Genomic DNA, 25195 nt, shown 5'->3' on the forward strand with positions numbered 1-25195 from the left:
TTGGTCCAGGATATGAGCCAAACCACCTCCCTTTTTTGGAATTATAAAATCTGTGTGGCTTTTAATTCACTTGCTATAAATAGAGTAGTCAAGCATTATTGGAAAGATATCATAGTATGAGAGCTCATATATATCAACATTAATGATAAATTATATCATTTTGACTCTGTTATCATATGTGACAAGGGGCTTGATCTCTTGGTGGACATTCATTGGCACATAACAATTTTAATTTGTATACATGAATGGCCTATCAACACACAAAATAATAGGTTTTCTCCAGTCAGGAAGCTCGACCCTAAAGAGAGTTAGGCGGCACTTGAGCTACATATAGCTCCTTTCACACATATCATTTTCTATCTTCATCCGCTACTCACGTATATGGTATAGGCACATGTATACTGTCCCAACACTAATGTCAACTTTTATATGCATGTCAGATAAAGTGTATCTAAATTGGTTTAATGAATATACGCTTTATCTACCATGATTTGCTAGTAACTGAAAATCCATCATTCCCAATTTGTTAACATCCTTTATTGATGTGAACCACTGGCTTCATAATCTCATTGGGGTTCATCATCAATGACATTGGCATATAGTTCCCTTACAAATCTAAAACTAGTGGAAACAGACTTTTTCATACAGTTTTCCGCCAAACCTTGTAATCCATATGATCAGTGCTTAGTCCCATAGCTTGTAGATGTCATCTACAAGGATGAACCAAGAAAGTCCAAATAAGTAGAGCTTATGGCTAGTGCCTATGAAGACATTTATCGCACATGCTGCAGGACGTTTTCTTAATTTTTTTCCCTGCTCGCAGTTGCTCCATGGTTTGTTTCAAGAACCACTAAGGGTATGCCACTCTATTGTATTACTATCAATTATCTCTTGATGAATGACATGGAAGTTCCTGAGCAGGAAAACCCCATCAACTGGTCTGCAGAGAAAAGGGGATCTTCTACTAGGCTACTGGGTAAAGGTAGAGAGAACCATACTCTACGTAAATATTAAGACAAGACGAAAAAGAAAACTGCAAACCATGGATTATTTGATAATGAGAACAGCTGCTAGATGTGCAACACTTACAATGTACTGCTTTCATTATCAATTTTAGCATTGCTATTACAGATTCATAAGCATATTGGTTTAAACATTGCTGATTATCTTTGTGAAACTGAATAATTTTATAATTCGAATGAAGACTATGTTTATTTGGGTAATTAGTGATTCATACCTTTGCTTCGCCAAAAATCTCCTCATCTTTTGTGTTTCGACAATTGAAGTCATGTGCTATCTGCAATTAAGCACGTAGACAAAGTAAGTTACTATACATACATATATATATCAATATATTTTCACTGTGATTTCTAATACTTACGCTTATAAAGGGGATTGTGAAATGAGAACCATAAAATAAATTCATGAAACCACGATGGGTGTAAGCCTGGATCGTTTCTCAAAAATGAAGGCAATGATAGGGATAAAAATCCTTATTTGTCTAGCATAGGGCTTAAACCAATACATAGGCACTTAATTCAAAGAACTGTGTATATATGCCCATTGTCATGAGTACATTATGAATTTCAAATTAAAAATCATAATAATCAATACAAATATGACTTACCGTCATCATCATCTGACTCCTCGTGCATGAGTCTCAGACTCGCTACCGGAGTTATCCTTGTCAAGTGGGTCATCATCAATGAAGACATCATTGTCAACTGGTTGGGACGGGTCTTGACGTGATATGATTGCTGGATCAACAGACAAATGCTTTTCATCGACTCGACTCAATGGATCGGTCATGGTTGATTCACTCTCGAGAATAGGGGGATAGTTGTTCACATTATTGTGGAATTCATCTTCTGTTTCACCCCCCGATGATTCGTCATCATCAATCTCCTCCTCAACAGTAGTCATCAAGCGAATGTTGTAAACATTCATATTTGTAATCTTATGGACGACATGCCAACTTCCACCCAATGTCGGATCCGTGAGATAAAATACCTGAGTTGCTTGGCATGCAAGGGAAAAAGGCTCATCTTTATACCATTGCCTAGCAGTATTCACTAACGTTAAGTGGTCTCTAACACGTATCCCCCTTCTCGGGTCGCCAACGTCATACCAAGCACATTGAAAAAGATATACCTTACACCAACCCATGTAGCGTAATTCTATAATATCATGCAACACACCGTAGAAGTCAACAGGGGATCCCTGATGCGACCCATGAACCACCACCCCGCTGTTTTGAGTAAGACGATGCCTTTCACGCTCTTTCGAATGAAAGCGAATACCATTCGATATGCATCCGACATATGATGCTACCCAAGGATCTGGACCACATGCTAATGCATATATGTCATCGGTTACCGTAGTTGGACTACTTGCACGTAACTCTCGAATCTACCATACAAAATGACAGAAGAAAACCCAGTTATTGTTTTGGTCTTAATTTGTCTGAGGGATCCAAATGGAAACACAAAATATTGGTATCTTACATGAGATCTGAACCACAATGGGAATTCACTCTGGTGCCTACGATCGATGTTACGAGGGTCCTCTTGTTTCATCTTGTTATAGTGTTCCCTACATATATGGGAAGCTAACATAACTAGGAGAGTAAAAAATAAAAATTTAATAACTTAAGAAACTTTCCAAGAATGTTGTACTTACTTTATGTATTGTTCAACCTCCATGCAATTATTAAGTACATACCAACGGGCCTTGGCCATTAGTGTATCTGCTAATTTGTGCGACCTTGCTGTCCCCAATGGTCGTGTCTTTTGTGAGAAAACAAATAAACTTGGCTGACTTCCCTACCTAGTCGAACCGACAACATCACTGTTACGTTCCTCTCGGTTATACCTAGTCTCAATATCATTAAGGTACATAGAGCAAAATGTAAGGCACTCAAGATGAAGATATGCCTCAGCAATTGAGCCTTCTGGACGGGCTCTGTTGTGGACGTACCGCTTGAACTTCCCTAGATACCTTTCAAAATGGTACATCCATATGTATTGCACAGGTCCTGCCAGTAATGCCTCCTCTGGCAGGTGAACAGCAAGGTACACCATGATATCAAAAAATGCGGGAGGGAATATCATTTCTAGTTTGCAGAGAATGATGGGAATATTTGCCTGAAGCAAATGCAACACTGATATCTTCAAAGCTCGTGAACATAATTCTTTGAAAAAATAGCTTAAATCTATTAAGGCTTGACGCACATCGGCCTGTAAGAACCCACCAATCACGACCGGCAACAGTGCTTGAATAAAGATATGACAATCATGGCTCTTCATTTTACTGATTTTCCCAACACTAACATTGACATCAAGCAATGTTCGAGGCAAATCAATCAGGGAATTTCACATTTGACAACCATGCACAAAACGTCATTCTCTCATTCAAATTTAACATGTAGCAAGCAAGACTCATACTAATACGATCGCCATCATGTTGTAAATGCAATTCTTTCCTTAGTCCAAGATTAGCCAAATCCCTGTGCGCATTGGCAGAGTTCTTAGTTTTTCCGTCAATATTCAGCAATGTTCCCAAAATGTTATCGCATATATTTTTCTCAATATGCATGACATCCACGTTATGTCTCAAACCCAAGTCTAACTAGTAAGGAAGCTAAAAAAATATAGATTTTTTTGTCCAATTTAGTTGATTGGGCGTTAGTTTCCTCTTTAAAGAAGATTTACCAAACTGGAAATGTGACAATCCACATAATTGTTCAATCAAATCCTCTCCCTCGACCCTTAATGGTTGGACTCGGTGCTCCTCGTACCCATTAAAAGTATTTTTTTTCGGTCTCCAAGTGTGATCTAGGGCCAACCATCGTCGATGACCCATATAGCAATGTTTGTGCCCATAAACCAACCATTGTGAATCTGTGTCAAATGTACATGAAGGGCATGCCATCTTGCCCTTTGTGCTCCAACCAAAAAGATTGGCATATGCGGGAAAGTCATTGATGGTCCAAAGCAACGCTGCATGCAATCTAAATATTTGCCAACTGTACGCATCATAGGTATGAATACCCTCTTCCCATAACTCCCTCAACTCATTGACAAGAGGGCGCAAGAAAACATCAATATCATTTCCTGGTGCCTTAGGGCCAGGGATTAGCAACGACAACATGGTATATGGATCTTTCATACATGACCAAGGGGGCAAGTTGTAAGGCACAAGTAGTACCGGTCATATGCTGTACGGTTTGCTCATGTTATTGAATGGGTTAAACCCATCACTCGCCAAACCAAGTTTAACATTACGAGGATCTTTGGAAAACCAACCATGTTTTTTATCGAAGTCTTTCCATACCTTAGAATCGGTTGGATGACGCATGCATGTCGGATCGTCAACACGTGCTTCTACATGCCATCTCATGGTTTGGGCTGTCTTTTTTGACATAAATAGCCTCTGCAAGCGCGGCTTCAGGGGGAAATATCGGAGAAATTTTTGTGGTACTCTCTGTTGCTTACTTGTACTTACAATTCACCTAGATGCTTTACATTTGGGGCATTCATTGTACTCGGCATTTTCCTTCCAAAACAAGGCACAATCATTTGGGCACACATGTATCTTTTTATAACTAAAGCCCAAGTCATGCTCCAAGCGACGAGCGTCATTAAATGAGTCAGGGAATAGAGCATGGGGAAATGCAGCTTGCAGAAGCTTTAAAACCATGTCAAAGGACTTCACGGTCCAACCACCAATGCTCTTGATGTGAAGCAACTTGACTATCGGCTACCAAATCCTCGAAATCAAGGTTTGTTGGATTATTAGAGGTGGATGGTTGATCATTTGTGTTTGCATGTGCTCGATTTCTAGTTGAATTATCCATAAACGACCCATGATGAATGTCATCTAACATCTCGTCGAAATCATCAATGTAGTCATTGTAAGCTGATGCATTGTCACCTTCATCATCAGAAAATGTAGGATCTAGGAACGAATCATCTTCTCCATGGAATATCCATTCCGTATAAGTTGGATCAATCCCTATGATGAACAAATGATCTTCGACCGTCATAAAAGAGTGGAAAGCTTTTCGGCATCTCCTACATGGACACCTAATGTGATCAGATCCAGGTGTGTGGGCTTGAGCCATAGCCAGGAATTGTCTAACACCTTCACCATATTCATTGGAATGCAATCTATCTTCGATAAGCATCCAAGCCTTATCCATCAGAGCAGCTGACCAACTATGGGAAAAGAGATTGGAAAAGATACTGTTAGGGGATAATCAATGAGAATGAATGTAAAAGATCATTTCTTGAAGTGGAGGTATTTACGGGGATATCTGTAAAAAGTAGCAGAGAATGGAAAATGAGAAAAGCCATCAAGCTAAAATCTGTTTGCATTGTGGTTTGTGGGTAGGTAGAGGTGAACATGTATGTTTAATTGGTGGGTTTTAAAGTCGAGCTGTAACATGTGTTGTAAACTTGTTGTAACCTTGGCTAGTAGTTGTACAGGTTCTCATAAATGACTACTTAAAATCGTGTAGGATGAATTTAGCTCAGGTTGAATGAAGGAAGAGGCTAGAGAATTAGGCACTATTATTGAAATAAGGAGCCCATACTCGAAAATTAAGGAGCTGCAGTGCATGCTTTTTTTCTATTCTGTGACATGTCAATGCAGCAATTATAAAATAAAGTAGAATTTAAGTTTGACCAGTACATGAGATAAATGAATTACTCAAATTATACTTGAGTTATTAACTTAACTTATATATACATATTATATATAGCTTTTGAAATTATAAGCATTGTGATATTGGTAAATATCATAACCCATCATGAATTTTTAACTTGGTGGAGTACTAGTACGTATGAGATGGAACATATATTTCTGATCGATCAACAATATGCAGGCTAAATTGATCTCATGCACCAATATATTCCAACACAATATTAATTGCATCAATACAATAACAAAGGAATTCTCCATGAAGTAGACATATAAGGTCATATGTATACTTCATTCAGCCACATGGCTTTTGTATTTTTCTTACGATAAGAGGGAAATTACACCAGGATCAAATAAAGTAAGCATATATATATATATATATATATATGGCTGGTCCCTACTACAACTCAAGGGCATATAAAATCTGTGGTGATTGAATGCGAAGGGTACTTTGAAATGGCATGCCCGCAAGTATATCTTGGTCAAATTATTACGTGACCAAAGTAGGCTAATTTATAGGTCTGGTGGTGTTTTCTTTTGAAATGCATTGTCTCTGATTCTTATCCGTTTTATTTTGTATGTTCTTAGCGAGAGAGAACCTTGTTTCTCAATTAGAGAGGGGGGCTATTCTCTTTCCTATTTAACTTTCCTGTAAGGTAGGTGGAAAAGGCAATTTTGGGGAATGTTCAAAATTAGTTCTTCTTCCCCAGGCGAAGTGAGATACAAGAGGAAGGCGGTCTTGCGTTACAATGGGATGCATGGCTAAAGGAGGAAAAGGCTTTACAGATGTGTTTTGACTATATAACATAGCAAATATCATGATGACTGAACAATATTATGTATGATAAATATGTGTTAAGATACTTCTGTCTAATATTGTATATATGTGCGTGGAATGATGTATCACCATGTGCTCGAGTACTAACCTGAAATAAATTTCCCCATTAAAGAAAGGCCTGATTGAATTAGGCTTTTTTCATTGTCTAATTATGAGTTTGTGTCCAAAGTGTCTTCCTATGGCCTTACATGGTATTACACTTATGTCTGATTATCACTTGTCTTAAAAGCTTAAACTGAAGAGAAGAGATAGATTTTGTTATTTATTTTATATCTTAACAGGTTACGCAGTTCAGATGAAATCAGATGAGATATCTTGAATAGTAGTGAGATTTTTGAGTTAAGATGAGATGAGATAGTTTTAGTTTTTTGGGGATTTGATAAAGTGGTGGGTCCAACCAATTATTGAAAATTATTTTTAATTATTGGGTGGAAAATATTATTATGAATATATTAAAAATAAGTATTATCTATTGGGAGCAGTTACAGGCCAGTAGGGTGAGGTTCTTATTTTTACACCCACCAATGAAAATTTGCCACGTAGGAGTTGCAGGAAACAAACATCTACACCCGCACGCAGGAAATTCCAGCTTGTACACTTTAGAATTCAGAAACCCCCCCCCCCCCTTCGCATTGCAGTTCCTCTCCCCCCTCCCTCGTGCAGTCGATTTCCCCACCCCCTCCCCTCCCTCTCGCGCAGCGTCAATTTCACCACCCCCTCCCTCGCGTAGGCCATTCAGCGTTGATTTCCTCTCCCTTGCGCAATGCTGATATCCTTGCACAATCTTGGGTAAGTTTTTTATTTATGCATTTCACATGCCATTTTTTGTTGGATTTTAAGGTTTGATTTTTGCATTTCATGCGTTTCTAGAGTTCGATTTATGCATTTTCTTGTGGGGATCCCTTTCTTGTACTGTTTGAAGATTTTACCTTTTGATTTATGCATTTTCTTGTTCTGAATAGGTTCATTGTATATTATGTCATCTTTCTTCATAGGTTCTTTGTATAGATTAGTTGTTCTCATCAATCATGTGAAGCAATTTTGATTTATGCAGAATTATTGTACATATATCGTTTGGCTTCTTTAGACTGCCAGGAGGTTATATGCCAACCAATAAATTTTGATGAACTACTTCTTTATCCATGCTAGGAGAAAATGGAATGTCTCAAAATCAGAAGCATCTTTCATACTGACAGTGTTCGTGTTATTTTCAACATTTATTCTAGTAAATCAAATGGTGCATCTTTCATACCGAGGGGGAAGAGGAAATGGCCTGCGCGAGGGAGGGGGTAGAGGAACCGCTATGCGAGGAAGGACAGTTCTGAACTCTGAAGTGTACAATTCGGAATTTCTTGCGTGCGGGTGTAGATGTTTGTTTCCATCAACTTCTACATGGCAAATTTTCATTGATGAGTATAAAAATAAGAACCTCACCCGATTGGCCTTGAGTTTTTCTCTTATCTATTATTAAATTAAAAATCGATAAATATTTTGACTTTTTCAAAATATGTTTTTAGTAGTTGGTCATTGAATTACCTTTGACTTTTTCAAAAGTTTGTAGTTGGAAGTAGAAGGGGAGGCGTGAAGGATAACAGTAGGCTGTTAGAAGGGGGTCAAAAGTTTGTCTGGGTAAATCAATGTGCAGTGTAGAGATATACAGATGAGTTAAAAATTTACATTTGAGGGGAGAGACATCCAAACGAAAGGTAGAAGAATGAAGTTTTGTAATAATATCCAGGATGAAAATAACACTACACGACTACTGTCCCTTATATGGGATACATAACAAACTCTAAAATGACTATTGACCCGTGGGTCCCACTACAGAATATTTTGATATCAACTAATTATAATATTCGATAATTAAAATATGCAATAAGGAAATACAATATAAACTTCTAGAAGCCCATTCGTAACACTGCAACTCTGGCGTTATCTCAGCCCTTATCCAATCGACGGTCCGCATGAAACATTGGTTCTCTCCATCACTCGATCACTTTCCTATGTAATAATTCCAGATTTCATAGGTAAGATATGCACACACACTCATCATGCCATTGTTTATTTTCTTTAGAACCTGAAGTCTGTTTCTGTCGGCTAAGTTTTGAAAGCATACACTGACGTTGCAGCTGAGTTTGCAAAGTTGCCATTGATTCCGGCGTACCTACATCCTGGTTATAAGCGATATGCAGATGGGGCTAACTTTGCATCTGGCGGAGCTGGTGCTCTGGTCGGAACTCATCTAGGATCGGTATATATGCTTCTACCTGATCATTGAATTTCAATATTAGGCTTCTCGGTATGCAATTGAAATACAACTAACTATAGCATAGATAGTGGCCCGTTTGTTTTCACAACTCTTCTCAACTCAACTCATCTCATTTAATCATTGTAACTTTTTTAAATACTCGCACAAAATAAAATAAACAATTCAACTTTTTGAAATCTCAAAATAAAAATAATACTTTTTAACTTTAATTTTAACTCATGATCTCACATCATCTCATCTATAAAAACAAACGAGTGATCTTGTACGTACCGAACCACTAGAAACTTCTTTTTTGTCTCATTATCTTTCATGTTTTCCTTCTCTTTCAATTTTGTTGCATTTACAATTTACAAACTCTTTCTAAAGATCGTAATTATAGTCCTCGTATGCTATTGTTTTGTTTATTCTTTGAATATTTAGCTCACGAAATATAAGCCGTACGTCTGATCTTGTTATCATCCCTGCATCTTATTTTCCGAAAGGAAAATATTAACTTGTTACTCTCTAATAACTCTTGTACAACTAAAACTGAAATTTATTTTTGATGAAGTAGCATGCATGCTCGTAGTCGTTAATTGTAAAATAGGTTGTAAAAGAATTGTGGGATGTATCATTATCCTTTCTTGAAATAGATTGCGTTCCTATGACATAAACACAGCCTTATATGATGACATTGTTGAGATTTCTTTGCGTTTTATTCTTCTTCTTTTTCTCTCCCTTCTAATTAATAGGTGATAGACCTGCACACACAACTCAGTAATTTCAAGAGAATGAAGACGCTATTGAAGAAAGAGATAGGTGAAGCAGAAGCCAAGACATTGGTGTCAAGAGCTGTTTACATAACCAGCGTCGGAAGCAACGATTACGTAGCCCCATATACTGCAAACTCAAGCTTGTTTCAATCCTACTCTCCAGAAGAGTATGTAGATATGGTTATTGGCAACTTGACAACTGTGATCAAAGTAACAACACTTACATTCGTACCGATATTTGAAATAAAAATTGTTTTATATTATTCTCTCTCTCTTTTTCGATTTTTAACTCGGCCACAAAATTTCTTTGATGATTTCTTATATAGGGAATACACAAGGAAGGAGGAAGGAAATTTGCGTTTGTAAACTTGGCGCCATTGGGTTGCTTCCCATTTTTAAAGCTAATAAACGCAGGTGAATGCGTGGAGAAAATTACAGCACTGGTAAAACTGCACAACAAAGCACTTCCACATGTCCTCCAGGAGCTAGAGAGCCAGCTGAAAGGATTCAAATACTCAATTACAGATTTCTACAGTATAGTCAGTGAAATAATGAATAACCCTATAAAATATGGTATGTCATGATGGCTATTCAATTTCATAGTACTGCAGGGTGCAATTTAGTATTCACCAATTCTGGTTTTATTTTGTGAAGGTTTCAAGGAAGGGAAGACGGCATGCTGTGGATCTGGTCGATACAGAGGAGTTAACAGTTGTGGAGGGAAGAGATCCGTCAAAGTGTATGAATTATGTGAAAAAGCCAGTGACTATGTGTTCTTTGACTCTAGCCATCCTACTGAAAGGGCCAGCTTGCTAATAGCCAAGTCGATGTGGAGTGGAAACCAAAGTGTTACATGGCCTTACAATGTAAAAGCACTTGTTGAGCAGAGGTGAAATGAAGATTTTCTCTAGCCATCTGTTCAATTTGCCAAACTCACATTGTTCACCAAATAAACGAGTTTGCATTTTCTTCTTTCTAGATGCTAGTGTTTGAGATAATCTAAATATGCTCATCAGGGTTTTCGAAGTTGAATTGAAGTAAGAAGGTTGAATTGTTCTTGCTCTGTTTCCTTTTCTTACTATTCCTTGATAGAGAGATCAGGGAAGGCACATCAAATAGAGAAGGACCATCAATACCTAAATCTCTGCCATTAGAATGAGCCCTGAAAATTTTCCTTTTTCTTTTGAAGTTGCTTCACGCATTCCAAATCCTAGTTCTCTGGCATCCTCATTCTACGTTGACAGAGCAAGTTTGAGAAAATAGGCAGGATTTAGGTTCTAGCATCATTATTTTGCAAGCACCTCCTAAACATTAGTCTATAGGATAGAGCAGTTTTAAGTGACTGCATGATATGTATGCTGGATCTTGAACTGAGTTGAGTTGAGTTAAATTGAGATTAAAATTAAAAATTAAATAAAATATTTTTAAAATATTATTATTATTTTAGAATTTAAAAAAATTAAATATTTATTATATTTTACGTTAAAATTTAAAAAATTATAATGATTAGGATACGTTTGGAAGCTAAACCAAACTCAACTCATTATTTTAAATTTTTTAAATTCTAATACAAAATATAATAAACAATTCAACTATTTTTAAATCTTAAAATAATAATAATATTAAAAAATAAAATTTTGATAATATTTTATCATATCATTTCAATTTAACTCAATTTAATATCTACACGTAGCCTAAATTAGAAGAATTGAGATAAGTTTAGATCCAAACTGACCGTTGAAATGAATAAATACATTTGTAAGTCTCTTTATCAATATACTAAATACATCGGGGATGCCAGGCTTAAAACATGCTTACGTAAGAATAATTAGCACTTATTTTTTTTATATTAATATAGTGTCCATTATACACAACTTGTAAATAATATAATTATGAGTTTTACTACACAATCTTTACAACACTTCACATTTCATATTTTTTTAAATTAAAATTTTTTTTAAAATTTTTTTTGAGTTTATTCTTTTTAAATTATTTAAAATTTTCTATTCATCATTCATATAATGAATATTTGATAAAATAAAAAAATAATAAAAATTAAAAAAATATAAAATGTAGAATATAAAGAGGTTGTAAAGATTTATTCTATAATTCAATTGAAAATGCCAGTCAAAAGCAGGAAACTATTAAACAACCTCTGAAATAGTCAAATCAGGACTCATTCCAAATAGCTGGCAGAGACATAAAGATGCCAACCTATTGTCTATAAAAACCAGCTTACGATTTGAGGCTGACAAGAGCATTGATATTGGTTTACGCATATGTAAATATAAAATTATATTTGTATAATATAAATTTAAATTTTTTTACATTAAATTATACATCTTTATATTTTTATATGACTATGAATAGTATCTATACAAATTTAGAGATTTACTATTCACTCTTCAAATGTTATTTTACTAATTATTTCCCTCTCCTCCCACTCTCTCTCTCACAATTATTTCTTCTTCTTCCTCCTTCAACAACATAACAAACATTTCCCTGCACATTAATTTTATTATAATATATTATATTTTTTTCATTTTATTATATTTTTAATATAATATATAAAAAATTAAATTTTTTATTATTGTATTGTATTATTAATGTCAAATGTATTTAGTGTTTGCTAATTGCAAAATATATATAAAAAAATAGATTTTAGAAAAAAAATTAATAATAATAATAATAAAATAATTTTGAATTTATTATTATTTTGTATCAAATATACATAAGTCAACGTGGGACAACAGTTAAATTTTGAATTTTGAATCAACAAGATTGTATCTATTTAAATTTTGAATTCATGAGATATATACGTAGATATGTAAGACAGCAATTAGAGTTGTTTTCTATTTAAACTCTCTGTAGATACACAAGGAAATTCAAGTGAACATCAAAGTATTTTTGGGTTCCTTTATATAAACTGATAAACTTTACATGGTATCACAGAGCCACTAAAAGACATACGTCTCTTCCATTCCGATCTAAAATGGCTCCTCCCACTACTAATATCCCAGCCCTCTCCAATCTTCCACTCACTATTAGTGTAAAATTGAATTATGCAAACTAACCTGTATGGAAAGCTCAAGCTTTACCATACTTCAGAGGTCAAGATCTCTTTGGCTATCTTGATGGCTTAATTCCCCCTATACCCAAAGACATTGATGGCCATCCAAATCCCCAATATCGTTAATGGCTTCGCCAAGATTCCTTAATCCTAGCCACAAGTAACTCTTCACTCGCTGAAGATGTGCTTACTCAAGTCATGTCCTACACCACATCTCATGAAGTATAGCTTGCACTTGAACGCAATTTCTCCTCCCTTTCTCGTGCTAAAGCAATCCAAATTCGAACTCAATTGACAAATGCTAGGAAAGGCGCCATGACAGCAAATGAGTATTTCCTCTCCATGACTCTCCATGAAATGAATGGCCGATGAGCTTGCAGTTGTTGGACAACCACTCAAAAATGATGATATAATCACCTATATGCTTGCAGGACTTGGTCAGGAATACGATTCCTTGGCCTCCACCATTACCTCAAGAGTTGATACTTGATCCTGTCACCTTGGAGGAACTCTACTCCCTCCTTTTCATCTGTGAATTAAGGATAAATCACAACAATCAGCCTCTTCAAGTTGTTGCTTCTGCGAATACGGCCACCAAACAACCTCAGCAGCAAACCAGACAATCTGGTAACTTCCAATCATCAAATCGGAATTGAGGTGGCTGTCGTGGTAAAGGACGTGGAGCACGACCTCAATTTCGTGATTCAAGTCAGAGCTCTACTATCTGTCGGGTATGCTTTAAACTAGGTCATAATGCCTGAAAATGCTATCACCGCTTTGATTTATCTTATTAGGACCACCAAAATTCAAACAATCAGCCACAAGCAATGTTAGTGGCTAACTATCAACATCCTGACAAACAGTGGCATCTCGACACAGGAGCCACCCATCATTTGACAAATGACATGAATAACATTCATGTTCAAAATGAAGGCTACAATGGAAACGATCATATCTAAGTTGCTAATGGTGCATGTCTGAAAATCGTGCAAGGTGGCACTTCTACAATCTCATCTCAATCTAAATCCTTTGTTCTTAATCAAATTCTACTTGTTCCTAATATTCAAAAAAATCTTTTATCTGTTCAACGTTTTTGTTTTGACAATCATGTTTTCTTTGAGTTTCATGCCCCTTTCTTCATTGTGAAGGACTACTCGGGGACTATTCTGCATCGCGGCCCCCTCAGTAATGGTCTATATGGCTTTTCAGCTTCATTAGCACGTCTCTAGCCACAAGGCTTCTCTAGTATTCGTGTGTCTTCCCAAATATAGCATCATCGTCTCGAACATGCTTCATTTCCAGTTATTAATAAGGTTGTTTCTTTACCTATTCAAAATAAAAATTGCTCCATTTGTTCTAATTGTCAGTTAGCCAAAAGCCATAATATACCATTTACAAAGGTGCATGTTAATGTCTCGAAACCTTTGGATTTACTTTATTTGGATGTTTGGGGGCCAGCCTCAACTTTATCCACTTATGGTGCATGCTATTATATTAGTTTTCTTGATGATGCTACAAAATTCTTATGGCTATTTCCCTTAAAATTAAAATCAGATGCATATAACACATTTTTATGTTTTCAAGCTGCTTAAAACGCCAGCTCGACAAGAAAATAAAATCACTCCAAACTAACTGGGGAGGCGAATACCGTAGCTTAAAAACATATCTACAAAATTAGGGAATAAACCTTAGAATAACATGTCCATATACCCACCAACAAGCAGGTGCTACAGAGAGACGTCACAGGCAAATTGTTGAAGTTGGACTAGCCTTGCTTGCTCACTCCAACTTGCCTAAAATATTTTGGGAAGATGCATTCTTAACTGCATTGTTTATTATCAATAGACTACCAACTCCAATCTTAAACCAAAAATCACCATATGAAATGATACATCATCAAAAACCAGATTATAATTTTTTTACGTGCCTTTAGTTGTGCTTCTTGGCCCTATTTATGTCTATTTAATCAACATAAACTTGATTTTTGATCCAAAAATTGTATTTTTATTGGGTATAGTATTTGTCATCAAGGCTACAAGTGTCTAGATGTCTCTACCGAGAAAGTCTTTGTGTCTCGGCACATTGTCTTCAATGAAACACTTTATCCATACACAGAAAAAAAAAATCTGTTGACCCTTCGCCAAAAAATAGTATCGTTGCTCTACCATCTAACTTAAATATATGTCCTATTGCTAGTTCTTCATTTTCTACAGGTGCCATGCCACTCTTAACTCTACTACACCAAGCAATCTAGATACGGTCACTACATCAAAACTTCAAATTAATCATGATATTGTTTTTGGTTCTCCTGCAAGGGATATCACTCGGCCTTAGCATGAAGATAGTCCACCACAAACTCCTTTAAATTCCCCACCTGCACCGCAAACTAAACACCCCATGACCACAAGAAACAAAAACAATATACACAAGCCTAAATTACCATCTGATTCACATATCAAATATCTCATTCTCAAAGCCCTTATGGCCACAATCCAAACACAAGAAATGGAGCCAACTTGCTACTCAAAAGCTGTTAAAAACATAAATTGGAGAGATGCTATGAACAAAGAATTCGATGTCCAATTGAAAAATGGCACTTGGAATTTAGTTCCAAAACCAACTAATGCTAATTTAGTTGGCTGCAAATGGGTGTACCGGATCAAAAGGAAAGTTAATGGTGATATTGACAGATCTAAAGCAAGACTTGTCGCCAAAGGTCGCCAAAGGATTCCATCAACAAGAAGGAGTTGATTTTAACAAAACATTCAGTCATGTGGTGAAACCAACAACAGTCCGATTGGTTCTATCCTTGGCTATTTCTCCTGGTTGGCATATTCGACAAATTGACGTCCAAAATGATTTTTTGCATAGACACTTGCACGAGGACATTTACATGGCCCAACCTCCATGTTTTGTTCATTCACAATTTCCACATCATGTTTGCAAACTTAAAAAGTCTCTCTATGCCAAGCACCAAGAGCGTGGTTTTCATGCTTAACAGATAAGCTCCAAGCCATCAGATTTATAGGAAGTCAAGCCGATCATTCTCTCTATGTTTATCACCAAGCCTCAACTCTTACTTATTTTTTAATTTATGTCGATGACATAATTATAACCGGAGGTGATATAAATTCTACAAACAAAGTAATCAACTTGCTGCAAGATGATTTTGCAATCAAAGACATGGGTGAACTCAATTTCTTTCTAGGCATTGAAGCAATCCGAACTGGCCATGGTCACTACTTGACACATCAACGCTATATTTTGGACCTTCTAATACGTAGCAAAATGGAGAAAGCAAAGTTGTGTGTCACTCCAATGTCCACCTCGCAGCCATTGAGAAAATATGATGGTGTTCCATTCCATGATATACACTTGTACTAAAGTATAGTTGGAGGATTGCAATACCTTTCATTCACTCGATCAGAACTTGCATTTGCAATTCATAAAGTTAGCAAATATATGCATAATTCTATGGAAGTACACTGGGCAGCAGTTAAACGCATATTGCATTATTTAAAACACACCATTTCACATTCATTACTTATACAACCAACTACTAGTGTAACTTTACAAACCTTTAGTACTGCAAATTGGGCATCCGATCGAGATGACAGGCGATCCATTGGAGCTTACTGTGTATACTTGGGCCATAATTTAATTTCTTAGAGTTGCAAGCAACAACAAACCGTAACTCGCAATAGCATAGAAGCCAAATACAAAGTACTTGCCAATGCTGCTGCAGAAATTCAATGGATAAAATCAGTACTTAATGATCTTTGTGTTCTAGTTATTCATTCTCCAATTTTGTGGTGCGACAACATAGGGGTCACTTACTTGACCAGCAATCCATTTGTTCATACTCGTACAAAGCACAATGAAATCGATTTTCATTATGTTCGAGATCAGGTTATGCGTGGACAGCTTCATGTTCATTTTATATCGGCTAAAGATCAATATGCAAATTCTCTCACAAAGCCACTTCCTGCTCTCAGATTTTAAACTTTATGTGGCAGTCTACCCTTTTGATTGCAGGGGTGTGTAGAAAAACTGGTCAAAGAAATCTCCAATCTCTCTGCAACAACCGAAGACTCCCAACAGCTCTCTGCTTCAATCAAAGACTCCAAGATTTCAGGGAACAAATGAAGTAGTGCAGTTGTTAATTATTCAAATTTGAATCAGCAAGATTGTATCTATTTAAATTTTGAATTCATGAGATATATACGCGGATATGTAGGACAACAGTTAGAGTTGTTTTCTATTTAAACTCTCTATACATACACAAGGAAATTCAAGTGAACATCAAAGTATTTTCGGGTTCCTTTATACAAACTGATAAACTTTACATGCTTGAATGGTAAAATAGATTTGCAAAAGATGTGATTTTACATATGTATATGCATAGAACAATGTTAATGTTGTTAGGCTTGAACTTGAACAGGGAGAGAGTCCTGTGGTCTTTATCTTGATACCAATCTCTAGACTTTTTTAATAGCAAAAACAACCAATCCACATAAAGATATATAGAGAGAGCAAAATAGTGTGTGCTCGTGTTTGGGTTTGTACGTAAATGACAGGAAAAAAAATCAAAAAGCCAATGGTAATTGGCTGCCATGCCCATCGGCATTGGCAATGCCCTTTTTCCTTTACAGTGTGATATGAAAATTAAAAGACAAAAAAAAAATTAAAAAAAAAAAAAGAGAGAGAAAAGGATGAGGAATAAATGAAAGTGCAGCAGAGGCATTGACACCCTCTCTTCTCTCTGTCCTCTCTACAAGACTACATCTTTACCGTGTGTCAATGTAATGTGAAAATTCAAAGATAAAACAAAATGAAAAAAAAAAAAGGAGAAAAGGATTAAAAATAAATGAGAGTGCAGCGGAGGCAATGATTTTAGCCTACCAGATCAGAGGGAGATGTTTTTTGACAAATGGGTCATTGTTTGTCTCTCTTCTAGGGGAAAAGATAAAGCTACAGTACAGCCTGCCTCTCTCTCTAAGCGTTGGTTTCTCTCTTCAAGGAAGCATGTTCTCATGCAGAGCTTTAATGGGAGAGACGATGGAGAGTTTTGGGTCCTTGGAGAGGATGGTGTCAAACTCGGTCTGGACTCTGGAGCTCGTGCAGAGCTTTAATGGGGGAGGAAGAGTTGAGCTCGTCGAACTTGGGGTTCAGGTGAGCTTGAAACTGGTGTGAGGCTTGTTTCAGTCTTTCAAAGCTTCTAGGACTTTGAGACTCTTGAGCTATCGTTCTTCAAAAAGACCTGGGTACCGGGTTTTAAATTCGGCATCCTGGTTTCAAACCCATACTCTGACCTAAAAGGTTCGTGACAATCCGAATTTCGGTCTAGATTTGATCTGGGCAAAAAAAAATCTGGCCCGGATGAACAGTCCTAGAGACGTAAAGATGCCAACCTATTGTCTATAAAAACCAGCTTACGATTTTGGAAATATCATCCTAAAAAATATGATGGGTAGATTGCTATGAGAAAATAAAATCGTAATGTGAATGAGAGTGATAAGATAAATATAAATGATTAAATTTACCTCTTCGCATTAGTTTAAGCTTTTGTAACAAATTGTATTTCTTGACACATAATTCTCTCCAAAAATCTAGTAATGGAAGGGAACAAGAAAATTATGGGAAACTTTGCACTTCGTTGCATCCGAATCCTCAAGTACATCTTCCATTTTGTTTGCCCCGACTTGATTTATATCAAGAATTAGAAAAGGAATTAGCCAGCAATCCTGCTTAAGCAAACTCTTAAAAACACAATAATAGTAATAATGATAAAATCAAAAATCAAATATTCACATTATACGTCCATCACGTGGTGCAAATAACTCTTCGGATTCTAGTAGTGACTAATGAGAGCACATGGTGGTCCTGTGTAATTTTGTATACTATTATCATTATTTTAAATAAGACTAACTGCTTATAATAAATATTCTCCATTGCAACTTACATTTAACCTACCATCAAACATTTTTCATCCTCGTATTTTTTGTTGTGCTATTTATGTTCCAATTGCCCATCCACAACGCATCAAGATGAGTTCTTAATGTAGATTTAGAATTTATGTTGGTTTTGCTTCTCCTTTATCATTAAATACCTCAAACCCTTAACTTGAAACTTTAAGGCTCATTTTGAAGATTGTGTTTTTGATGAAATGGTCTTCCTACCATTAAGGGGAGAAACATTGTCAGAAACATAAAAGCAAATAACATGGAACACATTGACGCTATCTCAACATGATCCACGTACAAATTAATGTGAATTAGAAGTTCAAAATATCATTTATTTGAAAACTATTGTAAATTAAAAACTATTGTAAATTAATTATCAGATGTCTTTACTAACAACAAGAAAATAATAAAGTCTCACATTCTAACTACTAATACTCCAGCAAAGATCGATATCCTGGTTGGACGATCAAATAATGCAATAGTTAATAAGTCTAAAATAAGCCTAAAGCGTGGAAGACCTATTGGTGCAAAATATAACAGTCCCTAGAAGAGAAAAGCGCAAAGAAAAGAAATCGGTGCTCCTGAAAAGGTCGTACCCACAAAACAGACAACAAGAGCTATAGATCCATCCAAACTTTTTGTCTTTTTGTACAAAATTTTCCTATAACATAATCCCTTGAAGTGGAATCCCCTAAAGAGGAATATCCTAAAGAGTTATCTCCTGAAGAGAAAATGTACTTTAAAATAACGAGATCTCAATATATTATATAAGTACAGGAGAATTATTTGATAAAAATAAAATTGTTGTGGACAACTATTTTCATTTAGAGTTGCTACTGATATCACCATAAGTGATAATGGAAATGAACAAAAAACTGTCAATGAATGTTGACATAGAAATTGATTGGCCAAAAGTAAATAATCAATTCATGCCGAATTGACGTTGCTAGCAAAACAAGAAGTATTTGGACCTGCAATCCAAACACCTAAGAGTGTGATGTCAAGAGTGTAATGTCTGTTAGATATAAGTGGGTATTTGTATGTAAACATAATGAGAAAAATAAAATTGTGAAATACAAAGCACGACTGTTGCATAAGGTTTCTCGCAGAAACTCAAATTGATTATGAAGAAACGTATTCCCCTATAGTGGATGCAATTATATTAAAATTCTTTATTAGCTTGATAGTCACAGAAAGTTTGAATATGCATTTAATGGATATTATTACAATATATTTATATGGATCTCTAGATAATGATATTTCTATGAAAATCTCTGAAGGATATAAAATGCATGAAGCATGTAATTTCAAAATCTTGAAGTATTTATTCTATCAAACTACAAATATCTTTATATATAGAAGATGTTTGGTTAGAACTCTAGAAGAGCTGATAAAAGCTGCAAATTATTTTAAAAAGAGTTTGAAATGGAAGACATTAGAAAAACAAATTGAACACTTTTCAAATGGAGTTATTGTCCATTAGTCAACATATCCAGAAGATGTCTTGAAGCACTTTTACATGGACAAACCTCATCCTTTGAGTACTCCAATGCTTGTCCAATCACTTGACGTGAAAAAAGATCAATTTCTTTCTTAAGAAGATAATGAAGAAATTCTTGATTCTGAGACACCATATCTAAGTGCAATTAGTGTTTTGATGTATCTTACAATTTACACACGACTAGATATTGCATTATTAGTTAATTTACAACCATCAAGATATCGTTTTGTACCAACTCAAAGACAAATGGAATGTGGTCAAACGTATTCTACACTACCTTCGTGGAATTGTTGACATTGGATAGTTTAATCCAAAATGATCAAATCTTCAATTAGTTGATTATGCAGACTTGGATTACCTTTCTGACCCGTATAAAGGAAGATCACAAACTAGATATCTGTTCACTTGAGGAGGTACATCTATTTCATAGAGATTTTTCAAACAATCATTAGTTGCTACTGCTTCCAACCATTAAGAAATTATTGCAATGAGCAAAGCAAATAAGAAATATATTTGGTTGAGATTAGTAATTCAACACATTCAAGATAAGTGTGAATTATCCACAAATCAAAAGAGGCTATATCAAATGTGATAGAACCAAGCATATTTCACCAAAGTTATTTTACACATGAGCTCCAAAAGAACGGTAATATTGATGTCAAACAAATATGATCATATAAAAATTTGGTAGATCTATTCACTAAAGCATTACCAACTACAACATTTAAAGACGACCTCCGAGCGTTCAGGGTAAAGTATAATATCCCCTTTTGGGTGGTTTTGGAAGTTCCTGACTATTGTGAGTCTACTGTTGATGTTCATGGGATGGCGAGCAACATGGCCCTCTACCCTCTCATGTTTGCAAATGAGCTCCGGCTTCCCTTCTGCCGCCCTATCCACGACGTCCTCCACTTTTTGGGGTTGGCTCCTGCCTAACTTCATCTGAATGCTTGGCGTCTCTTGGCAGGCAACTGCATTATCCACCGGCGAGTACTTAGCGCCAGTGGTGAGTAGTACCCCAACCTGATAGCCAGGGAGTTTCTGTCTGTATATCGGGTGCTGCGCCTGGATGGGAGCATGTGTATCTTTCAGTCGCATACGCCTGGGAGGCGCATCGCCAACCTTGAGTCTTGCCACTCGCACATCAAGGACTAGTCTCGGAAGTTCTTTTTCATCTCGAGTCTGAGGTGGGAGTACCCCAAGGGAGAGTAGGATCATCAGGAGTTCGTCGTCCAAGTCGTCTGGTCCTACGTTCTTCTGTCTAAGAGTTTGGTCATCGACCTGTCCCAGAGGGAAAACGCCAAGCTGGCGGACGTGCTGTCCTCAATGTCGGCCACCCTTACGACACAGAGACTAACATCGTGCTGTTGGACATCAATATTAGGAGCTTCCTTACTTCTCCCAACCGCTCATACATAATCGGCTGGGAATTCTTGGAGGACCTCCCACCACCCTAGTGTCAAAAACGGTCTTCGAGCTTTCCCGCTGGTTGTGACTGGGGCAAGCGTGTGAAGGTGGTGCACGATGGAGAAGGCAACATCCCTAAGGGCGAGTCAGGCAGGACTTCCCGGGGTGCTACCAAGGGGTCTCCAAGCAGAGACGGCCCTCACCGAGAGTCCAGGTCATCCCCTCCTCTCAAGGTTCCAAGAGGCAAAGCGGGGAGTTTCCGGCGAGCTCGCCCTGAGATTCTGGCTTATTCCCAGCATATGCGTCACCCAGATACTCCAAGGGACTGGAACGAGGGACCCCAGAGTGAGCCTTGCCTCAATGCCTGAGCTTCTCCTGCACAATGAGCGCCTCCAGTGCGCCTAACGGCCCCGCCACTTCCACATGGGGCACGATTTCTTTCCTGCCGCCAAAGTCTCCTACGTCTGCCTCAACGTCATTTTTGCCAGCACCTACCATCCCAGCTTTTGTTGCCAAAGAGGAGGGAGGCGGTGAAACCTTCCAAGTCGTTCTAGATGCTTTTTTCGAACCCGCACCCCGCAAGGGTGTTTCCATGGACACCTACCTTTCTTTTGAATAGTTGCTCGCTCAGGAGATCGTTACGCCCGTGCTGCCCCCTGTTGATTCTCTAGAAGGTGCCACCCCATTAGTCCTTTCGAATGTTGGAGTCCCTTCTTGCTCGGGCCCGAATATTGATGATGAGGAGGAACTAGGCCCGAGCTCCCCCTTCGTCGTGGAGCTCAATGATAGTTACGTATCTATTCTGTCCTTACCCTTTGGAGCCAAAGGTGGATTCTTACTTGGCCACGCTTGAGGCGACGTCTCCACCTAAAGGGGAATTCACCAAAGCCGAAAGGCCTTCCTTGTAGGCAAGCGTTCTCCTGCTCGTCGCGCCTTTTTCTAAAGAAGATTCTGGGGCTAGCCCTTCGCAGAAGCATATCGAAGACGTCCTGCCTCCTGTGTTGCCCTTGGTTGGTGGTGCCTCTTATTCCCATGCTGGTCCAGGGCCTAGTCAGTCCCCCGGCCCGAGCATTGTTCAAGCCTGAGTCGAGGCAATCAAGCGTGAGGCAAAAAAACTGAGGCCTCTTTTTTCGCAGGTTTGACTCTTTCCCTTACTTGACCTTTTCTACTTTTGCTCTCGTTCCTAACTTCTTCCCTCCTTGCAGGCAACGTATCAGTTGGCAAGTATCATCATGGAAGAGTTCATGGAGCTTGAGGAGGAGGCCCGAGCACTCTAGTCTCTTGCCATCATTGCCTGCCACAAGGTTCAGAAAGCCCAGAAGGAGATGGAAGCAGTCTTGGCAGAGTGTGACGTGCTCCAAGAAAGAACGGAAAAATTGCAGGAGCGCCACCAGAAGTTGTAGGACAAGGTTCAGCAGGTGAAGAGGAAGCAGTTTGGGCTAAAGGAAGAGTTGGCTAGCCTCAAGACGGACTATGTCTATGCTTCCAGGAAAGCCTGACGCCTCAGGCCTTTTGAGACACTGCCTAGGGGTATGGCTACAAAGAGGGCCTCGAGCGATTATGGGACCTTATTCACGAAAATCTAGACGTGGACCTCGACACCTTGGATCTGAAGTCTTTGGAACTAGACCCTCTAGCCTTCAAGCTTGTCAAAGAGCTCGGGAAGCCAGGAAAACCACCATACCTCCTGAGAGACCCACCCCCGTCTTCTTAGGCTATTCCTTTCTGTTTGCATGGCTACGGGCCTTTGTAATTTGAACTCTTGTAATTTTGGCTTACTTATGCATGCAAAGGCTAGATTCCTTTTCGTCTTTGAGTTTGTGTTTGCATCTTCTTTGTATTTTCTTTCTTCGTTGTTTTGCTTAGAACCCTTGTTTTAGTGCAGCGAGCCTGACCTCACTTCCTTAATGTTGCTCTATCGTCGGTTTGGTGGTGCACAAAGGTCAGTAAGTCAAGGGATTTGTCTCTAACTGGCTATAAAGGGAAAAAATCAGGAGGCTTTGGCCCTTAGCCAATGCATTGCGACCATGCATTGCGCGAAAGTCAGCAAACCAAGTGACTCGTGCCCAACTGGCTATGAAGGGGCAGTGCTCGGAAGGCTCTGGCCCCTAGCCAATGTATCGTGACCAGTCAAGAGACTGGGCTTATGGTGGGCAAAGGTCGGCAAGTCGAGGGACTTGTGTCCGACTGGCTGTGAAGGGAAAAGCTCTAAAGGCTTTGACCCTTAGCCAATACATCACGACCATACATTCTGCGAAAGTCGGCGAACCAAGTGACTCGTGCCCAACTGGATGTGAAAGGGCAAAGCTCATGAGGCTTTGGCCGTTAGCCAATACATCTCGGCCAGTCAAGGGATTGAGCTTATGGTGCACGAAGGTCAAAAAATCAAGAGACTTGTGCCCGACTAGCTGTGAAGGGGAAAGCTCAGGAGGACTTGACCCTTAGCCAATGCAACGCGACCATGCATTGCGCAAAGATCGGCAAACCTTGTGACTCATGCTCAACTGGCTGTGAAGGGGCAGAGCTCGGGAGGCTCTGGCCCTGAGTCAATGCATCACGGCCAATCAAGGGACTAGGCTTGTGGTGCATGAAGGTTGGCAAGAACTTGTATCTGACTGACTGTGAAGGGGAAAGCTCTAGAGGCCTTGACCCTTAGCCAATGCATCGCGACCATGCATTGCGCGAAGGTCGGCAGGCCAAGTGACTCATACCTGACTGGCTGTGAAAGAGCAGAGCCCGAGAGGCTCTGCCCCTTAGCCAATGCATTGCGGTCAGTCAAGGGACTGAGCTTGTGGTGTCAGTACTTTTAGACAAAAGCAAATAGAGGCGAAATCATACTTATTGAAATGGTTGTTGATTACATGATTAGGCTAACCCATGTTTTTCAAACTAAATGTTCCTTCACGTGTTCGGCGTTCCCTAGATGGGGTTGCCTGCGGCCTTCTTGATCCTTCATTCTGCAGGGGCCTGGGGTGGGCCTGCTACTTCGTGTCCCCCTTGATGGTCCAAACTTCGATGACCTCAGGCTTCAGCTCCCTAGCATCGCACTCCCTTGCCAGATTTTGTTTGCCATGTATTCCTCCCACTCCTATAAGGGTTGGAAACTTCATTTTTAAGTGATAGGTGGACGTTACTGCCCTGAGACGGTTCAAAGTTGGTTGCCCTAGGATAGCGTTGTAAGAGGAGGGGCCCTTTACTATGAGGAAATCCACCATGGCTATCACCGTTATCGGAGTCGTTCCCACCAGAATGGATAAGGTGATGACTTTCCCTGGGTAAAGTCTAAACTTGTAATGCATTCAAAGTAGTAATTAGGATTAATTGAGAACCAGGTTTATATTCTTAGTACATCTGCACAAGATCTGTGGAAATGCTTTTCAAGTTTTTCAATTTTGGTTAATGCAAGCAGGAATGATAAATGAGAAGTGTTATAATCATAAAAAGATTCTACAAAATTAAATCTACAAACTATCATGATTTTATATAATATAATAAAAATAACTTTATAATCTAAAGTATCATATCAAATCAAATCACTTTATAAATTTAGTTTTGTGAAATCTCTTTTGCTAAAACGTGATTTCTTACCGTAATAAAATATCTTCATGTGTGGACAGGGAGGGGATAGTGTTGGAATATCACGCTGAAGTCTACGTCGAATGGGGATAAGATACTTTAAATAATTGATTTAGAGA

At 38.1% G+C, this 25195-nt stretch overlaps 1 protein-coding gene across 1 annotated transcript in view; it reads left to right on the forward strand.

The window, feature by feature from the left end:
- The window catches only part of LOC121247521 (GDSL esterase/lipase 1-like), a 29335-nt gene extending 11513 nt beyond the window's left edge, over nucleotides 1-17822 (forward strand). Inside the window, exons 2-8 of the mRNA XM_041145868.1 lie at nucleotides 8668-8789; nucleotides 9539-9769; nucleotides 9886-10132; nucleotides 10214-10448; nucleotides 10576-10596; nucleotides 13072-13256; nucleotides 17587-17822. Coding sequence (XP_041001802.1) covers nucleotides 8668-8789; nucleotides 9539-9769; nucleotides 9886-10132; nucleotides 10214-10448; nucleotides 10576-10596; nucleotides 13072-13256; nucleotides 17587-17822 — 1277 coding nt within the window. The remainder of the gene's footprint in view (nucleotides 1-8667; nucleotides 8790-9538; nucleotides 9770-9885; nucleotides 10133-10213; nucleotides 10449-10575; nucleotides 10597-13071; nucleotides 13257-17586) is intronic.
- The last annotated feature ends 7373 nt before the right edge of the window (nucleotides 17823-25195 follow it).

This window comes from Juglans microcarpa x Juglans regia, chromosome 1D, assembly GCF_004785595.1.
Source record: "Juglans microcarpa x Juglans regia isolate MS1-56 chromosome 1D, Jm3101_v1.0, whole genome shotgun sequence".
NCBI lineage: Eukaryota > Viridiplantae > Streptophyta > Magnoliopsida > Fagales > Juglandaceae > Juglans > Juglans microcarpa x Juglans regia.